This window comes from Grus americana, chromosome 2 (genome assembly GCF_028858705.1).
Source record: "Grus americana isolate bGruAme1 chromosome 2, bGruAme1.mat, whole genome shotgun sequence".
Lineage (NCBI taxonomy): Eukaryota > Metazoa > Chordata > Aves > Gruiformes > Gruidae > Grus > Grus americana.
The window spans coordinates 48,114,894-48,136,636 of record NC_072853.1 but is presented as its reverse complement, the minus strand read 5'-3'; the positions used below and the strand labels follow the sequence as shown (position 1 = coordinate 48,136,636).

Genomic DNA, 21,743 nt, shown 5'->3' with positions numbered 1-21,743 from the left:
AGACTTGACAGCTCATACAAGCAGACCCCCACTAGCTCCTGCCCCAAGTCACGCATACTAATGAATGTATAAAAGCTCTGTAAACAAAATGCAAATATACAGAATATAAGTCATTCCACTGCTATGTGCACATGAAGATTAAACAAGAAAGATTATTTTTGCTGTTTTAGAGGACAGAGTTAGAAAAAGAACAGGCTGGCTGAATTACGAGAGAAAGTAGAAGAATAGCATGTAAATACACAATTTAGCTGCCATACCATGACTGTCATTTATTCATATACACAATGGATTCAAATATTAGATTTTGCTCTCAAACTTTACATCGCTTAAGTGCTGAAGTTCAGCTGCATGGATTGAGACTCTCTCCATTTGCAAACCATGCCTTCCTAAGTGTGGCATGCTTTCTATACCACATTCACAGCCTACTGAAGACACTATAAAACCTTATTACTCCAGATTTACATTTCACGAAATAATTTTCCAATGTAGCATTTCACCAATTTTTGGCAAAGCAGCCCAGAACCATCTGAATTCCCATAGCACGGGATGGAGTAGTGCATTCCCTGAAGTATGAAATTGATGGCAGAATTCACTTTGTTTCAGGAGCAAATTTGTTGGTGACACAGCTCAAATAAAAAGTTGTTGGGTTTTTTTTTTTTAAGACTAATGTATGGAATTATTTTTGTGTTTTAGGTAACACAAGACTAAATTATTCCCAGATTCCCCACCATGTCGAGAATGAAACCAAGCCTTTTAGCTTTTCATCAAAACCCCCTAGCTTGACAGGTTTCATGGTTTTGTGTTACAGTAGTAGTTAAAAATGAAAATTCATTAAGTTCTTAACAAAGATCCCCTGGACCTAGTCATTTTTGAGGGCTTTTTCTAGCTATCTCAAAGTAAGATGTGACATTTTGATCTACTCTGAGCTGTAATATTGCTGTGACAGACACATTAGGATGCTCTTGCGCCTTACAGCAGATTCACAGGATCCTCCTGAAGGAGTATTGTTCTACAAGCAGCAGAGTTTCAGCCTTTGCAGAGACACTTATTTGATAAATAGCAAGACTAAATTAATTTTCATTTCAGTACAGCTGGGTTTCACCAGCTCTGTGGGTCAACACTTGCACACACAGGTTTCCATGTGAGAATTTAAGGAGCCAGGCTTAGCTCCATCTCCATGCTAGCTCCTCTCCTAAGCAACCACATAGTAAACTTCTGTTCTGACACACCGACGATTACATTTTAAACTCTTATTTTGAACAGCTCCATGGTTTTTACACAGCATAATGTGCATAATCAGCAATACATCATGAATGAACCGGTATCAATTTAGAAATAAAGCATGTTAATGGTTACAAAATAGTCTCATTCCTTGGACACAGCATGACAGCAGTCTTCTGTAACCGTATTCTAAGCTATAGAAGTTAGAAACACAGATACTGCTTTTAAGTAAATGGCCTTAGAACATGACAAGTTAAAAACTTCAGTATTTTTGGAATCACCATGTAAGGAAAGAGAATAAAGTAGAGATTTTACTTAAGTGGGAAGAGAAAGCAAGGTTGGTTTGTTTGGGTTTGTTGGAGTTTTTTAGCTATGTGATACTGTGTCAGTAGCATAATCAAAGTCTGGCTTATTTGTAGGGTTGACAGCCTATGCTGCCAAGAGCTTTACAGAACTGTGTTCCCAAAACACACTCACATAGATTTAGACATAGAAACACAGCTCAAAACTGCATGCTAAAGAGGCTGCTGATTTTACCCATGCTGCACAAAACATTATGCCAACTCTTTTAGCGTCCTGCCACATCATTAGCTCACCATCATCCTATAAACATTCTCAGAAACATGAAGGGTCCATCTAGACACAGCATTTCCTTCAAGCCAAGCTTGTGCGTTATCACAGGTTTGTTTACCTAGATTAGCACTAACAGACATGGCAAGTGTTGGCTTACTTAATCTGAAAGTTAGGATCACTGACAAGTAATAAGCCAGTCAACAGGATAGCACAGCTAAGTAGGGTCTGTAGTTAGTCAGGCCTGCAGTAAGCCTGCTCTTTACAGCAGTGCAACTCTGAAATCAGAGGAGATACCATTTCTTACCAGTTTCTTCTGACAGGCTGCAAAGCAGTTAAACTTCTGACCCATATCTCACAAAACTCTTGTGGAAACATCCTCTATCACAATAATGTGACTTGTGCCACTCAAGTATTTGAAGCGGTCTTAAAAATACTCCAACTGTGACTTAGAACATCGTGGCCTACAGCTGGCTAGCTGAATGGCATCAATAGTGTCTTCTCTTTCCTCAAAGAGTGCCAAGACAGAAGGAGGACTGATGACACAGCTTAAAGCTACAATGCCAACAATCATTTAGAAAACTTTGTCTCCCAATCTGCCCAGCAGCAGCAAAGAACTCAACCCCTGAAGCAACACATTCATTGTTAGATAATACTGAAGTATTCCATTGGTTTATCAATACAATCCACAGTCATATGGATTGTGACTATAAAAGGTCACATGCTATGAATGGGTCCTAAGACTTTTCAGGAAGTCGTAAGCCCTTGAGACAGTCATACAGTAGTACTAAATATGAGTAAAGTTAGAAACCTTACCTAAAAAAAAAAGCATCTGAAGGCAAATGTACTGTTTCATAAGCCAGTGTCCTATAAAGGAGATTCCTGCAGCCATGAGATGGAGCAGGCTGTCAGAGTCCTAGGTCTCTTTAGCTGTTCAATTTTCCTTGTACTCAGCTAACCCATCATAAACCATAACTCCTAACTTGTTTTACTGCACTCGATTGCTTCACACAGCCTTCCCTACATTCAGCAGCTACTACTCAAATTAAAAATCCCCAGCACACATCAACTAATTGAGATTTCCCAGACACCTGAATTCAGCATTGTACCTGGGAACACTGGATGAGAACTCAAAAAGGCAAATACAGCAGCTGCTACAAGTTTCCACGTACGGCAACAGCACAGGAACTTCACCTGAGCAGAGAGGGCCAACAGTACAGAATATATATATATACACACACACAGTATCAGCACCTGTACATTGCTACAGCTGTATAAAAAGGAAAGAAAAAAGGCCACAAGCCCATACAGTGAATATGGTGTATGTTTTATTCTATTTACAGTACATTTGTTATAAATATAATACATTTCTTGAAAATCTTGAGTAGATTTTTTTAAAACAGATCAATTGTTATAGTTACATAATAAAGTAAGTGACAATTTAGATGACAATCTCATGGTTGTGAAATAGTGCATTCTGTGTTGAGATGAATGAGAAAAATACTCAAACTGGTTGAAGAAAATTTTTTTTCAACACCTTAGGTAGGACTAGTATGTAAACCTTGAAAGGTCACCAGTTTCCATAAACATGGAAACTCAAAACAAAATTTTAGACTAAAGAAAGACTGAGAAACAGAAATGGATTTGAGAGACCTTATTGAACTTCACAGTAAGGTTGGGATTTATCATGACTAATGGCTTCAGATAGGAAAAAGCCAATGAGGGTTTCTTCCTGAACCATATCCTAATACAGCCACAAATATTATACACACCATGCTGGAAGTTGTAACAGCAGTCAAGCTGCATTTTTGACAGGGCATAGGACATACAAATATGTTCAGATCTGGAGTTAAAGAGTATTTTGTGTTATGAATATCTTAATTACCAGAGAAGAAATACATTATAAAAGGATAACCGTATTTTCAGTCCAACGTGCGTTGCATTGAGAAACAAATTGACAAGTCATCTCAGTATTTTGCTATTTTCTACACAATCTTTAGTAACAAGTTAGATGTTTGAGGTGCTATTTCCAAAAACTGCAGCAAAATGTCAACCAGCAATATAAGAAAAGAATCCCATTTATTTTGTCTTTTAGTGTGATTTTTTTTTTCCAGGAAGTGGTCAGATATTATTGATAATAATCAGTGCAGGCATGGAGTTCTGCTGACTTGTTTCAAACAAAGTAACTTGGTCCACTAGCTTGGCAAATACTCTGGGGGTTCCAAGATTATAGACACCTGTATGAACGAAGCAAGCTTTCAGCTGCAAGCTATAGACCTCCTGGCTTTTAAGTTGAAGCTTGTACTGTGTTTGCCCAAGCCATGTAAAAGATCCATGGATTTCTAGCGCTTCTGGGCTGAAAAAGAAGGTAACAATGTTATTTCTCTGCATTTGAAGCAGTTTACATGATTCCCTCCAACCTCAAGTTTTCCCAAGATTTCAGAATGCACTGTGTGTCCATCACTGGCCCCTTACAAAGATATGCCTGTTTATGCTTTCTGAAAATGTCTTTTGAAAAGTCAGGAATTGGGAACTTAAGTTACTCTTCTGGCAACCTCTAGATGTGAGAGTGGACAGGACACAAGGGGTGTCTCCTGAATTACGTGTGTTAATTGCCTTGTTTTAACAGAAGTTGAAAAATTAACAATGGTGTATCATGGTACTGAATTCTCTCTCCCACAGAAATCCTTAGCAGAACTTTTAGAAGCAATTCACAAAACATTCCTCAGTAGTAATAGATTTGCACATAATACTACAGTTCTAAGCAAAAAGCCAGTCGTAAGAATCAGCTGTTAAACCTAGGGGAGGTCTTAAAAATAGCGAAGGTTCTATGACATTTTATACTAAGCCAAATTGCCAGAGGAGGAAGTTGTTTAAACTCAAAAGTTGTTTTCTACAAATGACTTGATATTTTAAAAATGAAAGCCCAACAATGTATGTTTAATAAGGTAAGCTTGCTGAAGCTTGTATTTCACTAGTTCAAAAGCATTTTCACTTTCCTAGAAAAGATCTGCAGTGTTTAACTATTCAAGAGTCACAATTCAAGGTCCTGTCTTAGCAATAGTCAGAAGCAAAGTACAATTGAACACTGACTGAAGACTCCCACTTGACTGCATGAAGCCTTTATCACCTTCCATTCTTTCAAAGAAACCACTGTTGAAAAAGTCCTATTCTAGCCATTCAACACAGTTAAAAAATTACAAGACTCCCCAAAACTAGGAAGTGTTCTCAGAAAATATTTTTTTTTATTCACATTCACACATTACCTTGTTGTTTTATGCCTCAAATCAATCATCACGTCTACAACAGCCTGGGAACAATTGGAAAGTAGGAGAGTGACAGGTACCAGACAGAGGCTGTGAAGAGAAATAGTTCCATAGTAAAAGGAAAAAAGACTTACTCTGGATAGTCTTAATTGTACTCTTAAATAGTTACGATAAACTTCAAGTAATATAAAATTAACATGTAGCTGTCTATTACACAAGAGTCAGTGTACATAGCAATATACTTACATTGACTAGAGTTACTTATAATAAAAGCTATTGAGGCAAACAGCATTGGCTCAACTGAGCCAATTGAAGTTACCACCTTCCTTTGGCCAGCTGAGAAAGGCTAGCAAAAGCATAAATAGTAACAGTAGTTTTCCTGTAAACTAAGGTATGACAAGAGACATTTCAGAATGGGAAGCTACTCTCTGAACCACTGTTCAGCACACTGTGCCAATATCCTTTTCTTCTGCAGTGCCTCCTGTGGAGGAATTGCTGGCATCTGGCCTAAAGTTTTAGCCAGAACAGTGCCCAAATGGGACAGCACATACACATTTAGTGTTAATTTAAGCCTTTACCCTGAATAAAACTAATACAGTTAGTTGCTATACTGCTTGTTCACAATTAGTATGTTTTTATAGATAATGCTACAGCAAGAAAGACCTCAAGATATTCACAGGCACCCTTACATACTAGACTTACCTTTTGTATCATAATCCACATAACATCTCTCAACAGAATTCACGTCAAATTAACGATATTTCGAAAGTTTCTGAAGAAAGCGTTGCACTAACCTTTTTTGATGAAAAGGATGACTGAAAGACTCCGGATAATGAAGACTTGTCTTGATAAGATTAGAAAGCTGCTCTGGTGTTGGTCTTGCAGGTACTGGTGTGTTTTCTGGTCGAAAAAACTTTAACAGAACCATTTCTGGTAATTCCTGAAACACAAATTCAAAATGACATTTAAAATATTGACATAAGGTACTGTGCAATGCAACACAAGAAATCCAGTCACAGAAGCTACAATTTTCCATTATGAACTATAACTTCAGGGAAATAAGTCTACAGCATCATGAAACTTACAGTTTTTTCCAACGTGTTTTGTATTTAAGCCTGCTAGATGAGGAACTGAACTGGTATGATTTATCTGTTACCTTCTTTTGATACAGATTTCACAGCTGCTTATGAAAACACTATCCAAGCAAGTGTCACAAAAGCATGCTATTGTTGCAGTGGTTTGTTAGTGTTTGGTTTTGTTTCTAAGAGAAAGGGACAGCATTTACAGAGTTCCCTATTCAGCAGCTGTACCTGAAAAAAAAAAATCCATCACCTGCCCTGGGAAGTTCACAGCAGGAAAGCCAATACCCAAGTTTCCCAAAACAGATCCAAAGTAAAGCAAACAGAAGTTTATAGGAACATGCTAACAATGACAGAAGGATTTAATAATGCAGAGTATCTTAAAAATTGTATAGCAAGCTCTTGCAGATACAAAAGTTACCTTTGTCCCCAGCTGAAAGCCCAAGTCAAGCACTGACACACTACTTGGGATTCATCCTAACCCTGTGGGCAGAATCAATCTCTGAAGCAGAAGAAATTAGATGAGGCAGAAAGATGCAACACCAAATGAGGCAATCAGGCTGCATTTGGCCCAGCATTACAGCACTACTGTAACTCTGTCCAACATCATCTAATCTGTTTTGCGAGGATTTATTCTGGAAGGGGCTGCTTTCTAGTATTCCCTTATGAATCTATTCTGCAAAAAGTCCACCTTTAGAAGAAAAAAGAATTTGCAGCAATAAGTGTGACTGACTACTAAAGGCATGTGAAAGAAGATTTTTAAAAGCCACCAATAAGTCAGTACAGTGTAACAAAGTAATACTTTTCCTTTAAGGGTAATGGATTGTACCTAAATTGAAAAGAAATACTATAGGCAACAAAAACTGACTCAAAATAATGGACACACTGGGCATTCTGCAATACACACGAACATCTCAGTCACTGTTTGCCTGTGCTGGTAATACCAGGAAGACATCAAATGTTTTATCAGGCTTGCAATTCTTTCCTCTCAAAAGGAAAAGTAGTTTTCTTAAAAAGTAATTTGAGAAGGGGGGGGGGGAGTATTTCACAGTAACAATGAAATATATTTTAAGCATTGAACGAATTTTGGGATTTCCAGCCTATCCTATGGGTATCTAACTTGATGAAAATTGACAGCATGAAACACACCAGAGATGAGATTATAGGTTTTCATTTAAATTGATCTTTCCCCTCAAATTACAGTCCAACCAATTATTCAATGCCCTCTTCAACCACATATCAATATCCTACACACTGTAATTTGACCTAGAGTCAATTACCTGTTCCAAGTCCTCCCAATCAGAATTCCCGAGTATTTTTTTTAAACCCTACAAAAGACAAATACGAAGGTTTATCTCTACAAATAGACAAGAACATCACGAAATGCAGCAGGAACATTTACTGGTGAAAGTGCAGAGTGCCATTACTATTTCAAACCTTTAGTTCTAATATGACATCTCTGTTGAAGGACTGGAAAGCAGTAAGATTAACCATTTACCATCATAGAGCTAAGCCTTAATTCCAGCCAGCCTCTGGGTGTCAGATTCAGAAAAAAAGTCTGCCTCCAAGTTCAGCTGCTCAAAGTCTAGGCTTTTTTTGTAATTGTATACCTAGAACAAAGGCTAAGACATGACATTTAGTACATGATTCTCTTACCTAAAGGTTCCAGAGAGAATTAAGCACTTCCGAATGGTAACCAAGATGATGTGCATACAGATCAGAGAGCTACCTAGAAACAGCTAGTAAGAAATACTAAGTTTAAGGAGGCATTAAACTCCTGCCCTACTCTGGAGCTTGGGAAATCGGATCAAGGCTACAAAAAAAGATGCCCATACCTACTTGGGCGTCTGTACTCTTCCTTCAAGAATATGCAATCAAGCAGATAACAGCCTCAAGACTTTTGGTTATTTATACTTAGAAACAAAGTAAAACAAATCTCAGAATTAAACAGGTGGTATTTTGCTGCTGAACTCCCGGAACACCAGCCCAAATGGAGTATTGTGCTTTTAAAGGGAAAACCAAGAAGTTTGGACACCTAAAGTCTGCTTATTGACCCATTATGGCTCCCTGCAAAGCCTCCAGGAATGCCACAGGCTCCAGTAAACAGCAAGCACCACATATTGCATATAAGACGACCACAACAATGGTTAAGATGCTCCCTTTAAAAAAATGGTTAAGGTGTAATTTGAAGGTCTCATCCATACATACTGGCAGAGATACAGATAAGCTTGGATGTAAGAGCCTTCACCATAAGAAGCATTTAAGAGAGCTGTACGGGGGGTCGGAGAGTGGGGAAGTCTTTTTTGTTATTGTTTTAAATTTTATAGCAGCATTTTTAAGTCTTTCAGGTTTTGACTAGAAACATGCACCACGCAGTAGCACAGAACTGCACTGCCCCCACTGTTGCTTTCTAAGAGCTACAAACAGTGCAATTGGTGCTAGGAAAGTTGTTTCTGTTTTCAGAAAGATTTTTCCTGTTCAAAACCATCTACAAAGGCCAGTTTCAAACAAATACACTTAAAACTAGACACAAGCTTACTGTTCCAAGTAAAATAATCTCCACATCTTCATTTATTCAGTAATTACAAAAAAGCCTAGAGTTTTAGAGTCTGATGCTTTGCTACTTTGAAACAAAGCAGTATTTTATCCCTCCTTACACTTCTGAAATTGCACATTAGTCATTCACATTAGTTTTAGGTATCTCCTGCAACTGCACTAAGCTAAAAGTCAGAGAAGTCAAAACTTATACCATTCAAAGCACCTTTTCCATTATCTCATAGATGTAATAGACAGGTCTGCCCATAATATATTCTTTAATCTCTTCAAATGTAGTTTCAAATGGAAAAGTTCTTCCTTTCCATCTGATGGAAAGGAAGTGATGGTACCTTCACATGCAGTCATTTTAAAGGATTTTTCTATGTAATATTAAACAACTTAAAGTTTTCAATTTCAAAAACAATCTTCTCAATGACTGGGTCAATGTGCTCTTAAACATACCAGAAAAAAAATTAACCACCACAATTTGATTTCCAAGTTGTATGGAAATTCAGCACATTTGCCCCATAAATCACAAGTTACATGTAGTCAGAAGGATTATTAGCATGCTCAGTCAAGTATGAAGGACCAATATTCACAGCATGAAGAAAACCTTAACAGGAAACTCTTGAACAACACTAAGCATAACTAAAAGCAGAATATATGAAAGCAACAGAGTAAGAGTGAGATGAAGAGATATTAAGTGATGTGTCTTTCTCCATTTCCCATTTTAGATGGGAGAACTCCCATTTTAAAACCTCAGTTTTAAGTTGGTTTCTTTCACCATGCAACTCATCCATATTCATTCTAGCTCCTAACTACAGAAATGACAACTCCAAGAACAGTATTTTACTAAGACACCAATAATAATGCATTTGAAAGCACAAATATTATCATCAGCTCTGCAGTCCATCAGTGAGTAAAGCAGCAGATACAATTTTTCAGCTATTTGGAATATTTTATTCATGACAACAACGTAAGCCAGTCCTCTCAAATTGGTACAGTAACTGGTACATTAATTCATATAACAGTGTGAAAATTTACACTTTGGCTCTTGATGTTAACCTTAAGAATTTTGCTTTCCCCTCACCAAGCTGGTTTAAAGAAAGTCTTAAATCCGTTCCAACAATCTGTGTTTGATTCAAGTATTACTCCCCACATATTCTGTAAAAAAGTCTTAACTAGCACAAGGTGTCACTTCCAGTAATTCACTACTAGGAAAAATAAACTTTATTTAAACCCTATCCTCTCCTACCTTTAAAAAATTTTTTACTTCAAACCAAACTATTGCTGCCTCACTAAGTTCACAATCTACATTAAGAAGCAGCACTACTAAAAGTTATCATCTCTGAAGTGCAACACTGCCAAAAGCCTGCATCCATGCTATATGCGTTTTACGAATTTTACTTTGAGCTAGCACTGGTCTAATCCACAGGACTAAACGAGCAGCACAGCACATCATGTGCAGTCCTGGAGCGTACCTGGATTACTTCTGCCTGGAAGATATCCACTTTGTGGGTTACAAAACCACTTCACAATGAAAACAGAGGGCTGTACATGGGGATAGTCTCTTTAAAAAAGCATACCTGATCTAAAACACTCAGACACTTTATCTCATCTAGACTTCAGTCAAAGCTAAGTTTACACTCACATGCTTATGTGTTTCAGAAGTATGGATGCACTATTCCCAGCATGTCAGCATGCCCAAGGGCCAAGCCTCTACTCTACTAGGCTGCTTCTTGCCTTCCATCGGTGTGAAGTCTTTGCCAATCGCAAGTGTGGGAAATGCCCCAGCCCCACACTAGTACTTCCATCCCACCATATTACACTGTGTTTTTCCTTTGAAATCTTTTGGATTGAATTCGCCAGATTAGAAAAATATGGGAGACAGCACTTCGGGACATGGTTCAGTAGACATGGTGGTGTTGGGTTGACGGTTGGACTTGATCTTAAAGGTCTTTTCCAACCTTAAAGATTCTATAATAAGAAATAATATTGATCAACAGCCCTGACTGTGACTGGATGTTTAAAGTATTTTAAGTTTTTGTCCTTTTACTAATTTAGAGAGATCAAAAACAAGAGACAGAAGAGCTGTATTTTGGATGCAATTGTAAATTCATCTTCAGTTAAAACAACCTGATTCCTGAAAACGGGTCACAGAAAAGAAACAGAACCCATAGCAGTATCATCGTAAAAAAAACAAAACTAAAAAAACCCCACACCACCACACCACACACACCCACCACAAAAAACCCAACCTAGCTGGTACAAATACCCACCTAAATTTTATTAGTGAGGCTTTTACTATTTGGACTCAAACAGCTACTGCTAACACATCTGTTCAGACCCATTCACTTTATTAACACTTTAGATGATTTATTCTTCATATATTGTTGCTAGTGCCTAGAATGCATCACTTTGTGGCACCTTTTGGGTTTCCAATTCAAGGAAATAGACTATATTTAGCATTTTTCCCAGCCTTTGCTAAAGGCCATTTTTTTCAAAAATACGAATGAGAGAAAGGACAGGAAGATAAATGTTTTCCATATTATCCAGAGAGCTTTCTATATGAAACAAAAATGCTTCAGAGTCAATACTCTAAGTGTTCCTTCAGCATAGTATGTGTTATGATTCCAAACTCGTAGAACATAAGGATGTTCTACATAAAGATGTAAGCAGTTCGTCATATCACCTGATAATCACTGTCCAGTAACCTATGCTCAAAAGCAGTGCTATGTAGTTAAATGAAAAACCCTGTAGTGTAAACAAAAAAAAGAAATTGTATTCAGTGACAGAAAACCAGTAAGCTTCAAAGTCACAGTTGACATTGTCTTGGTTGGAATGAAAGGTTAGCAGTTGTAATTCTATTTTGGACATGGGAAGAAAAGGCAGCACATGCATTTGAGCATCCAAGCAAAGTTTGCACATAATTTTAATGTTATTTTCCTTCTTTTTATGTGGGTACATACAGAAATTCTAGCCAGAGATTTTAAGCCTCCTCCAAATCCCAATACCTTGTGCTTTATAGAAACCAAAAGTTTTATCTTAATTTTATCAAATACTATGGCAAGTTATGCTACTATGATACAGGAATAAGCGCATCCTGCTGTCCATTCCACGTCCCTGCTACATGCATTACATGTTCCACAACAAATCCAGCACAAGTAGCCACCGGTCCCTGCATCTCAGTCAGCAGTCTAGCATCTTAGCTTAGACATACGATAAAGATGACTTTGTATTAGTGCACCCAACTACCCATCTACAGTAACAGTGCCAATGAATACAGATCTACTGCTCTTCTACTACAGTGCTTTACTGCAGCTTTGTTTCCCTGAACAGTTCTAGAAGCTTCTATAAATCCAAACTAAATCCTTAAAAGCTAGCAAAGAATTAGTCTGAGCTATACCATAATTGACAAAGCAGTACATAGAATTTTACCAAAATATAAAGCAATCTATCTTATTTTGTTCAACACAGTTATTTGACGAATTCAGCTCAGATTTGAGTCATTTCTCAGAGGGCTAAAAAAAAAAAAAATAAAGGGAGTGCAGAGAGAAATCTTGTTCCTGTTTTCTCCATGTCTACTGTGAGACTGTTCTTGGTTGGGAGTGGCTGTATTGCCACACAGACACAAAAAATCCTATGCTGGTTGCAACAGCATGAAGCAGAAGCAGTTCTAGTCAAGAAGGAAGTTGCTGAAGAGCAGCAAATAGAACACAGCAAAAAATGCAGGGAGCAGACTCTTGCATCCCAGGTGACACCCTGTTCAAAATCTGCAAATTAGTCAATTATTCCACATCTGAGCAGCCCTTTAGGATTTAAGAACAGGTAACCAACATGCATTGCTAAAAACCACACATCTCCATCTCCCTCTGCTGTCTAGACCACAGAAAACAACTAACTTCTATACTGCCAGCACAAGACATTCAGGAATAGTCTAGAGTTTCCAACTCTGTTTATGCCTTGGAGAAGTAAATATTTACAAGACAGAGTAAGTTATATAAGTCTTGAAACTATACACTGGAAATGTTAAGTTACAAGTAATGTTTGAGTTTGGGACTTCCCCTCCCTCCCCACCCCACCCCTGAGCTTTTCACTGCTTGTTGAATTATCTTGCTCTTGCATTAAAATTACAAGACAATATGCAATCCTTAATAGATTAACTATGTTATTTTCTCTACCTAGCCTCATTTTATCCTATTTTTGCGATTCTTTTAATTCTTAGATGTGGAGTGAACAAAGTAAACTGCTGCAAAGTCTCAAATCACTTAATTTGTTATACCTCACCTCCCATCTCAGAAGAGTTTATTCTCCTCACAGTATAGAGTGCCCATTAAAAAAAGTAGTACATGAGCACATTAAATTTCTCAATCCTTAGCAGTCCTGAGATTACAGATTCTTAAAATTCAAAGTTTAAATGTGGGCTTTGGTTACCATGAGGACATGGAATTTACACATTTATTAAAAACAGCCACCATTACTCTTATACCAGATTTCAACTGCATGACAACACAGATGCATTTTTGCTTCCAACCAAGGTACAGAACGCTTCAAAGGAAGTATGTTCCTTATGCTGAAGAAAGTGAATACAATAATCCATGTAGCATCTATTTGAATGTAGTTGTAATAATAACAATTAATGAGCCACAGATTATAGGCAGAGAATGCTATTATAGTAGCATGTATTCCTCAAAACAAACTGAGAGTACATTTAGATCCTCCTTGTTGCTATGGCAGGATTCATTTCTTTTAATTTGAAACTGAATTTGATGCAGACAACTACAGCTCCAGTGCCATCAACAAGAAATCTAAGTTTCTATCCCTAGCATGTTCAGTCATTTGTTTATTTTAGGATGCAGAGGTGATTCATTCCTACTTCTCTTCCCACCCATTGGCTAGAACGAGACCACAATGAGATCAGAAGTTCACAGTGTTTTCTCTAGTAACTGCAGATGCCTACAGTGTGATCTACTTTTCTGAAGACAGGAAAGATAATACCAGAGTGGGCAGTTGTCATTAGACCAATACAGCCTAATATTGCTAAGCATAGCTTGAGCCCACACGCGCAAAGGCTTTTTTTGGGGCAGGAGGGTATAAGTGAAAAAATTGTCTTCAGACATCAGAACTTAAGTTTTTCCTATTTTTCAGTACTAATGAACACCAGCCAGTTTAGCCCAAACTACACACCCCTTTCAATCTATTCTCATTTATTTCAGAGCACAAAGAACTAAATGGAAAAATCATCTTAATGATGTAAAAATAAAGGGTTATGAACCAAAGACAAGTGCACAGCTTCAGAGTAATTCACTACTTACATTATAGCATGATATGTATAGAAATACACACTTGTCCTATATTGTTTTCTTGACAAAATTAGTGTATAGTAATACTTGTTGCAACTTTGAGTAACAGCTCAATAAAAGCTATATATGATGTTTGCAACATTGGTAAAAACAGTGAGAATGGCACCAAAGCAAGCAGGATCAGCAGTGTACTGCTCAGCAGAAGACTAAACAAGTACAAGACTTGTTTCTCCTTTTTTATTTTGCACATTAGTCTTCTTCACACAAATGAACTGCAGCTAGCATAGACCTTTTTACAGAAATTTATCTATAGCTTCCATAGTTTTTACTGATACGTGTACCAAGAGACATCCACCAGTTTCTTACAGATGCTATCTTCTTTGAACAAATAGGCTATAAAGTTCAAGTGAAATAATATGTTATTAGTTGATCAATTCCAATAGAGCTTTCAATGCCTTTTTATCTGCTCCAGTGTTTCTGCTGTTCTAACATTTTACACTAAAGGTCTTCATTTAAGTTGTGTATAGTGGAAGAATTTATAAAATTGGTTTTCTAACACTCAAAAATAATTCCACCATATTACTATTAACTCTCATTAAATAATCATTAACTTTGACTTAATACTATTAATAAACTCCTAGTTCTACCCTGAAATATCACAGAACAGTTTACTCCAACAACTGTGCAGCAGTATACTTACTTGTGTATTGCTTTTCTCATCTATAAACTGAGCCTAGCTATTTTAATATAGATGACTAATCAAATTTGAAGTCAGTCAGTCAGTCTGAATTTAGTAATAACACATATCAGATGTTAGATTCTACAAAAGCACTTAAAGTGACTCCACTTATTTACAAGAAAACACCTTGAGTCTATTTTGGGAAAGAAGCAATTGTAAAGTAAAACTTTGCACTAGATTACCTGCTTCTGAGGAAACGAAAAAGCCTCCTTCCCAACTGTATTAAGGGCAACATGATGCTGGCCCTCCAAAATGAGCTGCTTGTTGTCTTCCACAACATATGCCTACAGAATATAATACAAAGACATTAGCAGACCAGAAACTATCATAAGCTTCATAATACAGAATTACTGTACTACTACCTAATATTTGCATTCTGGTAAATGAGATCCTCTTCAAAGCAGACTGGGTCACTCTTACAGTTCTATGATAAAAGTAAGCATTAACAAATCTCTTGGTTTAAGACTTCAGAATTTTCTCTTCTGAAGAGGAGAGCTTCTAAGAACTGAGTGCATCCAGAGTAATGTAAAACCACTTAAACATACTTATTACAGTAACAGCTATTAAAACTGTCTTTGCTTCTTGACACTATTTTAGTTCATTTGCCTGTTTTCAGAAAAAAATTTCATCCATAAATTTTGTATGAGTACTCTTGAAAGTTGAGGATGTCATATTACATTATTTTCTAACAGTCATATTTCATTGCCAAATTACCACAAAGACCACAACCATACATACCTTCCACAGTACAACAATGTTCAAATCAACTTCACTGCATCTTTGTATCAATCGGACTGTCTCATCAAATGATTGTTTCACAGCCCTTTGAGATGCATGAGTATGAGACTGCATATGTATTCTTTTAAATTCGGAGGATAAGCTTTGAAAAAAAAAGTCTGCACAAGGACTGGCTGAACTTATTATCTGCAAGAAAAAAAGCAAGAAAGAGTACTCTCAGAACAGGATGCAAGCTGACACAAGTTGCTCTAACACAGCTCATCATTGTAGTATTTCAGTTCCATTATGTTGCTTTGCTTCCCTTTGCAAACCTACAGGGTGCCACACATCTTGGATTTCCATGCTTGCCCTGTTAGAGATCAGCCCTACCTGTCTAAGGTAACATAGAGAAACAGAGCTATAGATTATTAACCTAAAACTACAAATACCAAACTTGGAAATAAGGGCTTCGATTATTAACACTGGACAGCCTACTGTGATATCTCAAGCGTAGTGGAGAGCGCTGAAGGGTCTAACTCAAACTCGCATACAAGTCATTACTGCTTATTAATATTTTACTCAGGTTAGCTAGAATTATTTATCAAAGTTAGAAACATGCATTTTGGTAGCAATAGAAAAAATAATAGATTGCACAGCATATTCTCCATGTGTAAGTGGTACAGCCAGAAGTACTGTACTATTTGTCAAGTTTGTCATCATTTGTTCTGAGCTTTTCCAGCACCAAAGCTTGATAACGAAACAGTGGTTTTAAGACCAACAGCAATAATACTTGAAGACAGCAGGACAAGTAAGAAACTTTAGCTTCCTATCCCCTCCCTTTCCAGTATATGCTGTTGCAGAGCTGCTAATTGTTGCATTAGTAGAATACTCACACCCAGGGAGACAACAATCTGCTTTTGGAGTAACTGTCTAGAGAGAGGCCCCCCTCCTCATCAGAGAATATTTTCTTACAAGAAAGCTGAAGTTCATGCAGCTCATTCAACTTAAAAAAAAAAATGCAAAGAGGGATCATCTACCTCAGATTTTAAGTCTTAACTCCATTTTATATGCCTATAAAATGAAATGGCAGTGAGTAGGTTTTCTTTGGATTTTGAAAGCTGGATACGTATATGGAAAATGTACACTCAGCATAAAATAAACAATCTGACCTCCAGCTAACTAAATCCACTATGTTAATGTAGATTTCTGATCTGATGCAAGTGGCCTACTTTCCTCAGGTTTTGAAAAAGGATTCACTGTACCAAGCTCATTTGCTAAAAAGATTCTTCTTCAGACAATACCTGTGTGTTTAAAAAGATTAAAAGAGCATGGTAGTCTAGAATCTTAAAATTTATGAAAAATCAAAGAAATAGACTCCTTGAACTGACTGCAATCTAAATTAGTAGTTTTGAAATTCTGGTACGTACATCCAATTAGAGGTTTCCAGATTATTTTTTGAATAAGCTGTAGAATTTTTAATTTTCTAAATTAAATTTAGAAGTTTAATTTCTAAATTTCTAAAAAACAATAGAACAAGATTCTGACATCCACAGATCTCTACTAGAAAACTAGAGGGCTGGAAAATATTCAAAAGAACTGCTCTGAAGAGTTGGAAAGGAAGGAAAAAGATTAGCAAAAAAGTTAGCATCGCAATGTGCTCCCAAAATATTTCAACCATGGAGTTCAGAACTTAAGATTCCAGACTATCCACCAGCCTTACTGTCTTCTTTCAAAAAGAAAAAAAAAAAAGAGAGCACTCACCTGGAAGACCAACAGCTTTGAGCAAAACTCAACTTCCCAACTATAAAAGCACCGTTCCCATTTCTATATTTTAAAAAAAGACTTTCACATGACCAGGATACCTTGCACAAGACAAAATATGCAGTCGCACCAGTTCACCTACCTGTTCATTTCCAAAGACAATGTCTGCAAATGTGTAATTTTCTAAGGGATAAAAAGAGAAGGCATCGTTTCAGCATCGTGAGAAGTCACAACTTCAGCATACAGCATCCAAATAGCATTTTGTTCAAAAAGTTACCACGTTCAGGAGAGAACCTACCTTCTGAGTTTTTGCATCTTACTGCTTTAAAGCATAACTTCGCTCTCTCTCTGCTAGCAAGTTTAGTATCTGAAAGAAAAACGTTCCAAGATTTTTTTCCCTCTCAACATAATCAGAGTCCTTCCTTGTTAGCCAAAAGTTAGCCTTTAAAGTTCACAAATAAGAAACACAGACAATACTCAAGAAGCATAACTAATCAAGCAGAGCAACTGCATGATAGTAAAGAAGATGCATTTTCTGAGAATGCACGGTAGCAGAGAAGATCCATCTTCTGATGACCCCTTCCATCTACTTCTGGAGCAGGAACTGAGCCATAATACATATAGGAAATACATAGAAGGAACAGAAGATGAAAGATTCAGTTTATCTGACTGGCTTACCCTCAATATTAATACAAGAGAAATACATGCCTTGAGTAATTTTTAAGTACATAAAATGTCAGTATACGAGTAAGGATAACATTTGTTAGACACAGTAACAGCACTTTTTGCCTAGGATAGTTAGCCTTCTCAAAAGTTCGCAGTTTGTATTAGTTAAGGCAGGATACAGCAGTAGCAATTTTGGCATATTTCTAATAAATGGAGCACTTTTTAAATATTCTGTTGATTAGTTAAATTTAACACTGATATAAATAACTAAAAGTAAAGGAACACTGAAATATTTCTTGTGAGGCAAGTTATCAGCCAACCCAGACATGGATTTTTCTACCTCACAGAAATAATTTACCTGTAAGTAAAGTCCATTTTTAAAATTAATGAAGTCTGAAAGTTATCTCTCAATATACTTTTCTTGAAACACTAACAAAAGAAGGGCTGCAGTATGTTTGAAAGGGACAAAGTTTTTAGAAATCATTCTGAAAGCCAAATTCAACTCCTTGTAGGATTTTTTTAACTGTTCTTGTTCAGGCAGAAGCTAGACTTGTCATCCTATTGATGATAAAGATACACACCTTTGTCTTCAGAGATGTTAACAGATTTTTGAAGCTTCCAGTGCTTGCTATTACTTGAAACTTGCACTATATGAAATTCTTTAACACCAGTCTCACTCTAAGGAAGAGACAAAAGTTATATCAAATAAGATCAATCATTATTGTGGTGTTCTACATTGCATAGTAAGTGTTCATTGCGAGGTGGCACTGTTAGAATCTTAATTTAACTCATTATTCACACCATGCATAATACAGTACTAAGGAGAGACAAGAAGAGATTTAAGACCCACTGTAAGGTAAAACAACTGTCCCAGCTCACAGCAACCTTCAATTCCAGTAAAAGCCACATGAATAGAAAACAAAGATCCCCCAGAAATAAACCCACAAGCTAGTATTTTAGATTAAGATGACTATAATAAAACCTAGGCTTTTAACTGCAGTGCAGAACACTGTCTGCAAAGCCACTTAGTTTCCAAGATTACTTTAGGAACATTGCTAGGTCATACATCTCAGAAATTCAAGAACTTTTTTTTTTTTTTTTTACATATATGCACAATGAAAAGTAGCTTTTGGGGTTGGTTTCCTTTCTTGGAAAGTGTGAGGTGGTAGTGGAAAATTAAGTCTCACACAATGTTATCTTAACTTGTTAAGTACTTTTTAAAACATTCCTTCCTACTCAAAAGGAGGAGTAGACAATATTCACTTTAGTAGCTGAAAAAAACCCCAGAGTGTACACACCTTTAAAACAAAATGACAAATTAGCTCAGTGATTCCACTACCAGCTAAGTGTCTAGGAATTCTTTAAACAGAGGATTCAATTACCTTGCTTTGTGGTTGAAAAAATGGGAGCAGCTTTACCAAAAAAATGAGTAAATTAAATTAGCGTAATATGACAAACTGAAATATTTTCATCTGCTTTGTTAGGTCAACAGATCACAACAGACATATCTGTATCTGGATTATATTTACAAAAGTGTCTTTTAGAATCTGGTAATAAATGTAAACATAGAAGCTTTCTTCAAGATGGAGCTTAAGTTTTGCCTTCACATTACCACTAATTCTACCAGTGCTTTCACAGAAATGTTGCAGGAAGCAGAGATTGTGTCATTCAGAACTATCTTGAAACTTGAGATCATCAAGAACATTCATGAATTTGGAATAAATCTTCCTAAAACAAAAAAAGGACTTCAAACCACAGTACTGGAATTTGCTTAGGGTAGCAATAGTTATAGCAGACTTTCACAGAGAGTTGAGATATAACTTAATGTTAGTGCTCTCTTTCCAACAGTAACTGGAATGATTAAATACGCATGGTTTACTTAGTAAAAAGTAATTGTAAAAAAAGCTTGGTTCTACTGGTGACATACATCTGCTGAGCTTTAGAACAGTATTATTATTAAAAATAAGAACTTACAGTATTGATATTTTCTACATCCACGAATACCAACATATTGTCCCCTCTGCCTTCTTCATCTTCCAGTGCATTACTTCTGCACACAGTAGCTCGAATTTGCAGAGACCGGCTAGTACAAATAACTGCAGTGTGCCTTAATACTCTATGACTAGGAAGGAGGGGAAGAAGAAAAAAAGACATTCTGAACAACCAGACTGCTGTCCAAAACCTGTCATCAAGAAGTTTAATTTTTATGTTTGTTCTCAATATTAAGGGTCATTAGACAATTTATTCCTTTCAACCAGAGAAGAGACACTTTCTTTTTTAGTTTCTTATCAAAACTGTATTTTTAACAATCATGCTGCATGGATAGCTACTGTTCAAACATGCAGTCTCTTAGCCAGTTTGAAATACTGGAGAAAAAGGTTCATATGTTACCATGACAAAAAATACATCAGAAATATTTCTCATGTAAAACAAATGGCACAGGGAAAGCAAGCAGGCATATATTGGCACAGGAACATCATTAAGCTTTTTATTTCCACTACGTGCTTGGAAAACAGAGTTTTTAAGTAAATAAACCATAAAAGACCCACTAGCTAGTCACATCTCCTGCATAAACATTTATTAAAAAGCATTTAAACAGAATACCATTGCATTCAACAAATTCCCATGAACCAAGAATCTTGAAAGGTTACTTCTAGAACCATTGCTACTCTGCCTTCTTCCAGACATGCTCAAGCTCCAGGCCAGAAAGCCCTTTGTAAAAGTTATCTTCCTGGTTTTCTAAAGATGAGTCATCTTCCATTCTTGGACACCATCAAGACACATGAGCTTTTCCCATGTAGAAGTCTGTGTTACCATAAATTCCACTTGGAAATATTAGAGGCATGTAAAAATTTGATACGCATTACCTACTAACTATGTCGAAACACCATGTGATACTTGTTTGGGGAGGGGAAATCAGTGCTTTCCTGAACTCTACTTCATATAATGTCACAAACTTAACAGTTTTGCAGTTAATCTTCAGACAGATATAGAGATGTCTGTATAGCTTAAGTGGTACAAATAATTTTTTGAAGATTTAAAAGCTATGCTCAGTCTACAAAGAGTATTGTTAAACAAGATCACATTGCTTAAGTTCCCCTAGAATCTTCAATACAGGGGAAAAAATATATTCCCCAAACGACTATCTTCCATCTCTGAAATACCTCACTTCTTAAGTACTATGAACATGAATACTATGAACTCAGTGGAGAAATAAGTTCTGTTGTTAAAAAAAAGGAAGAAAATAAATACCTTGCAGGGGGACAAATTCCCTGTTCTTACAGAATAGCTTAAAGCCAAATGAAAAGTTAATTTTGGCATTTCAGAAACTACAGAAAAATCTAAACAAAGGGTGCATTTGCAAGACTTTTACTTTGACTTCAAGAATATGCTACTGATCCACTCTGTTGACCAACTTACTCTGATTTGGTTTACATTACGGGGCAGTCTCAGAGCACATGAACATGGTTTCTTTCTCAGAACTAGCTTGGAAAACAACCTCCAGCCACAAGCTGACATTCAGTTCATGTGACTAGAGCTGATCTGAAGCAGCCCTGCTCCCCACCATCATCCTGATTATCTAGAGACCAGGCAGTTTTGGCTGGGATAGAGTTAATTTTCTTCACAATAGTTAGTATGGGGCTGTGTTTTGGATCTGTGCTGACAACAGTGTTGATAACACAGGGATGTTTTTGTTACTGCTGAGCAGTGCTTACACAGAGCCAAGGCCGCCTCTGCTCCTCACCCCACCCCACCAGCAAGCAGGCTGGAGGTGCACAAGGAATTGGGAGGGGACACAGCCAGGACAGCTGACCCCAGCTGACCAAAGGGATATTCCATACCATATAACATCATGCTCAGCAGATAAAGCTGGGGGAAGAGGGGG

At 36.9% G+C, this 21,743-nt stretch overlaps 1 protein-coding gene across 4 annotated transcripts in view; it reads right to left on the bottom strand.

The window, feature by feature from the left end:
- Nucleotides 1-3,101: 3,101 nt before the first annotated feature.
- Nucleotides 3,102-21,743, bottom strand: part of TRAPPC8 (trafficking protein particle complex subunit 8) — a 54,796-nt gene continuing 36,154 nt past the window's right edge. For 2 of the 4 annotated variants that reach the window (XM_054815753.1, XM_054815755.1), the window contains 10 exons: nucleotides 19,832-19,979; nucleotides 18,439-18,535; nucleotides 17,490-17,558; nucleotides 17,334-17,374; nucleotides 15,452-15,637; nucleotides 14,896-14,997; nucleotides 7,417-7,464; nucleotides 5,852-5,997; nucleotides 5,058-5,147; nucleotides 3,108-4,147 (listed from right to left, as the gene is read on the bottom strand). In XM_054815753.1, coding sequence (XP_054671728.1) covers nucleotides 3,913-4,147; nucleotides 5,058-5,147; nucleotides 5,852-5,997; nucleotides 7,417-7,464; nucleotides 14,896-14,997; nucleotides 15,452-15,637; nucleotides 17,334-17,374; nucleotides 17,490-17,558; nucleotides 18,439-18,535; nucleotides 19,832-19,979 — 1,162 coding nt within the window. In that variant the 3' untranslated portion in view covers nucleotides 3,108-3,912. Of the gene's footprint in view, nucleotides 4,148-5,057; nucleotides 5,148-5,851; nucleotides 5,998-7,416; nucleotides 7,465-14,895; nucleotides 14,998-15,451; nucleotides 15,638-17,333; nucleotides 17,375-17,489; nucleotides 17,559-18,438; nucleotides 18,536-19,831; nucleotides 19,980-21,743 lie in introns of all 4 variants that reach the window. The other 2 variants (XM_054815756.1, XM_054815754.1) reach the window with 2 other exon arrangements.